This window comes from Triticum aestivum, chromosome 6A, assembly GCF_018294505.1.
Source record: "Triticum aestivum cultivar Chinese Spring chromosome 6A, IWGSC CS RefSeq v2.1, whole genome shotgun sequence".
In the NCBI taxonomy this organism is placed as follows: domain Eukaryota; kingdom Viridiplantae; phylum Streptophyta; class Magnoliopsida; order Poales; family Poaceae; genus Triticum; species Triticum aestivum.
The window spans coordinates 532015360-532018406 of NC_057809.1; the positions used below are offsets into that span (position 1 = coordinate 532015360).

The 3047-nt window shown below is 45.9% G+C and overlaps 1 protein-coding gene across 1 annotated transcript; it reads left to right on the forward strand.

Annotated features, from left to right (window-relative positions):
• Positions 1 to 895: 895 nt before the first annotated feature.
• LOC123130930 (uncharacterized) lies at positions 896 to 2650 on the forward strand. Its single transcript, XM_044550721.1, has 2 exons — positions 896 to 1304; positions 2355 to 2650. Exons 1-2 carry the CDS (start codon positions 1018 to 1020, stop codon positions 2491 to 2493), a joined length of 426 nt encoding a protein of 141 aa, XP_044406656.1. The 5' UTR covers positions 896 to 1017; the 3' UTR covers positions 2494 to 2650.
• Positions 2651 to 3047: the final 397 nt, after the last annotated feature.

Genomic DNA, 3047 nt, shown 5'->3' on the forward strand with positions numbered 1-3047 from the left:
AAAACAAAAGTCGTACTCTAGCTCAAAGCCAGATGTATGACGTGTCGGATAAGTGCTCCAGTAAAAAAGTGAGACACAAATTACGTTGATCTATCGAGCCACATTACACCCCTATATTAAAAGTGCTCCCCAAAAATATTCGAGTGAACACAACCGAATCTCCGCTACGGCTTCCTTGATCTAGGCCAGTGCATAGCGACGGTTTCCACAGCCCACATATCTGTCAAAAGTCCACTTTTGTTTCCTTGATCTAGGCCAGTGCATACCGACGGTTTCCGCAGCCCACAAATCTGTCAAAAGTCCGTTGTAGTTTCCTTGATCTAGGCCAGTCACGCGCATTGACGGTTTCCGCAGCCCTGTCGATAGTCCGTTGCCGTTTCCTTGACCTAGGTCAGTCACGTGTAGCGACGGCTTATGCAGCCCCCATATCTCGCATGATAATGTGGCGCCGCGAAACTTTCATGCCACCAGATATATATAGATTAATGAAAATAAAACAACTCGACTAAATAAAAAAAGCAATCTGGTTCGTAATAATGTGTTTCCTTATTATGTTTAACACCAAATATCACACATTGGTTGGTTTATTTTTCTATCTAAAAAAGGTTGATTTTTCACTCTACCTCAGCAAAACCAAATCATCATGCGTATAGCATAGAGTAGCCATTGCCCGATATGGAACAACAGAGACCGGATGTTTTTACCGCACACATACATGTGGGCGGCGCGAGGGTAACTCTAACAAACTGCCTTAATTGCTATAATTCCATATGATAAATCACGAGATCAAAAGCATCCAGGTGTCTAGAGTGGGGAGTGGACGGCTCACGTGCCCGCCCCTCCTCCTCTTTTTATGCCCTGCCCCTTCCCGTTCCTCCTCCCCAAAACCCCTCTCACCACCATCCAGTCTCTCTCAAAATCTTGGGACACAAAGGCCACCATACTGAAATATAGATTGACAAAGGCGGGGCGGGAACCAGCGAGCGAGCGAGCTCGGCACGGACCCGGTCCGACGAGATGCTCAAGGAGCAGCAGAGGAGCATTGTGCTGCGCCGGAAGTTCAGCGTGGCGTCCATTCCGTCGGCGGCGAGGCGGGTGCGCCAGGTGAGCGGTGACGACAAGAAGGCACACGCGCCGCCGATCTTTTTTGTGTCGGCTAACACCGTGAAGATGAGCGCTGGAGGCGGCGCCACCCCCTATCTAAAGAGGGACACTTTTGTCGGGCTGTGGATGGCGGCAGCGTTCCTGGCGGCCTGCGGCATCTGCCGCAAACCCCTCGCCGGCGAAGACGCCTACATTTACAGGTACCAGCGTCACTATTTTCCCATTCTTTGTTCGTCGTAGCATGGAAAATGTACGGTAGAATCCTCGTGTTTCGGCCTCGCGTTTCAGTTTTGTCCTTTTCGGTAGCTTCCTTGTGATTTTTGGCTAGGATCCGATCAATCTCTCATGATGCTTTCCGATGTGAATTCCGCGCCGTTCGTTCGTTTTCCACGTCAAGGTTGCACCTGATCCAATCTTCTTATGATGTTGCTGGCAGCTTACGATTTTGTGTTGGTTTCGTGATTCCCCTCGTGTTTTATGTGAGGGGCATATTCAGGATCCGTTTTCACTTATGAAATGATAGTAATAATTTGTTACCCTCCATGTTTAATTTAGACAAGTACTCCGTACTAATTTGACTAACCTCGTTCACTTGAAAGGTAATGCTGATTCAATGCTAGCTAGTATAAGCAACCCATCGATGCTACTAGTGTAAGCGGTTCATAGCATGAATCTTATGCTCTCCCGTATTTTAGAGGAATGTTCGATGCAAATCTTTTCCCTCAGCATGTTACTTGTTGCCGATACATTTTTGGTTTGCTCTGCCATGCTAATTAATTATTAATACTCCGTATGTATTTGCTAATGAGATATGTACTATTGATCCATGGGGTGCTCATAGCTTTATAATTTGTCCTCTTTTAATTTTGGTCCCTGGATCATGTATGAAATGTCCTGTCTCAAAATATAAAATTATTAGGATGCATTTATATTTTTTTAGGGGGTGGATTTAGATTTAGTTTTCTAGTCAAGAGTCTAAGACACCATATATACTCCCCAAAGCTACGCAATAAATAAAGAACATTAATTGCCCAATCATATGAGTTGTTGTTTGATCCATAAACTTGTCACTCGTTACCATCTAACGCTCGTAGAGTATTTCTTTAATTGTCACAATCTGTCATCAACGAGAAAGAAATAAATAAACACTAAAAATGCATGGTTTCTTCACTGCAATAAAAGAAGGTTAAATTAATTCGTTGGAGATGTTTGTGACATGATGGTCCAATTTCTTTGTCTGTCTTCTGCAGGGGTGAATTTGCATTCTGCAGCGATGAGTGCAGGGAGTTGTACATCAAATGGAAAAGGGCGTGCTCCCTCAGATCCCGCGGAAAGGCCCCATCGAAGAAGTCCAGAAGCAGCGGGGGCTCGTGCGGCGGGCCAGGCTAACCCATTAGATTATACTAGCTCCTATTGATGTGCCATACATATATGTGGTACAATCTCCACCATATTTAAACTGTCCGTCCATGTATACAAGCTACCAGTCTCGAATAATGGTCGGTTACATCCCGTTTTATGAGTCAGTTTTGTCGTTTTGTTGCTGATATGGAGCTACGAGATATTTACCTCCATAGTCTGCTGTATACTCGGCCTAACGAGCAGGACAACCCACCCTCATGCACAATAACCATGTTCTCTGTGTACCAAGTTGAGAGGTCTTGCACCCATACTGTCGGTTGCGTAGCTTGGCCTCGACCACCTCCGATCATTGCCTCCCTCCTTGTGGATTGCGTACCCTATTCTAGCCACCCCACACGTTTTTTGAGCATTTCTGGCATAAGATGGATGGCTTCCTTGAGGTGGTTGTTGCTGCTTGGGATTCCGAGGAGCCGGATCTGAACTCCTTTTATCGTATCTACTCACGCCTCAAGTTCATGGCACGCCATCGCCAAAGTTGGAGCACACGCTCCATCGACAATATCTCTCTTCATCTGCTGCGG

Excerpts from the sequence above, each read along its gene's own strand:
- LOC123130930 (XM_044550721.1), top strand. The coding sequence starts at position 1,018 with ATGCTCAAGGAGCAGCAGAGGAGCATTGTGCTGCGCCGGAAGTTCAGC. Across the intron at positions 1,305-2,354 it reads GAAGACGCCTACATTTACAG|GGGTGAATTTGCATTCTGCA; the intron begins GTACCAGCGTCA and ends TGTCTTCTGCAG.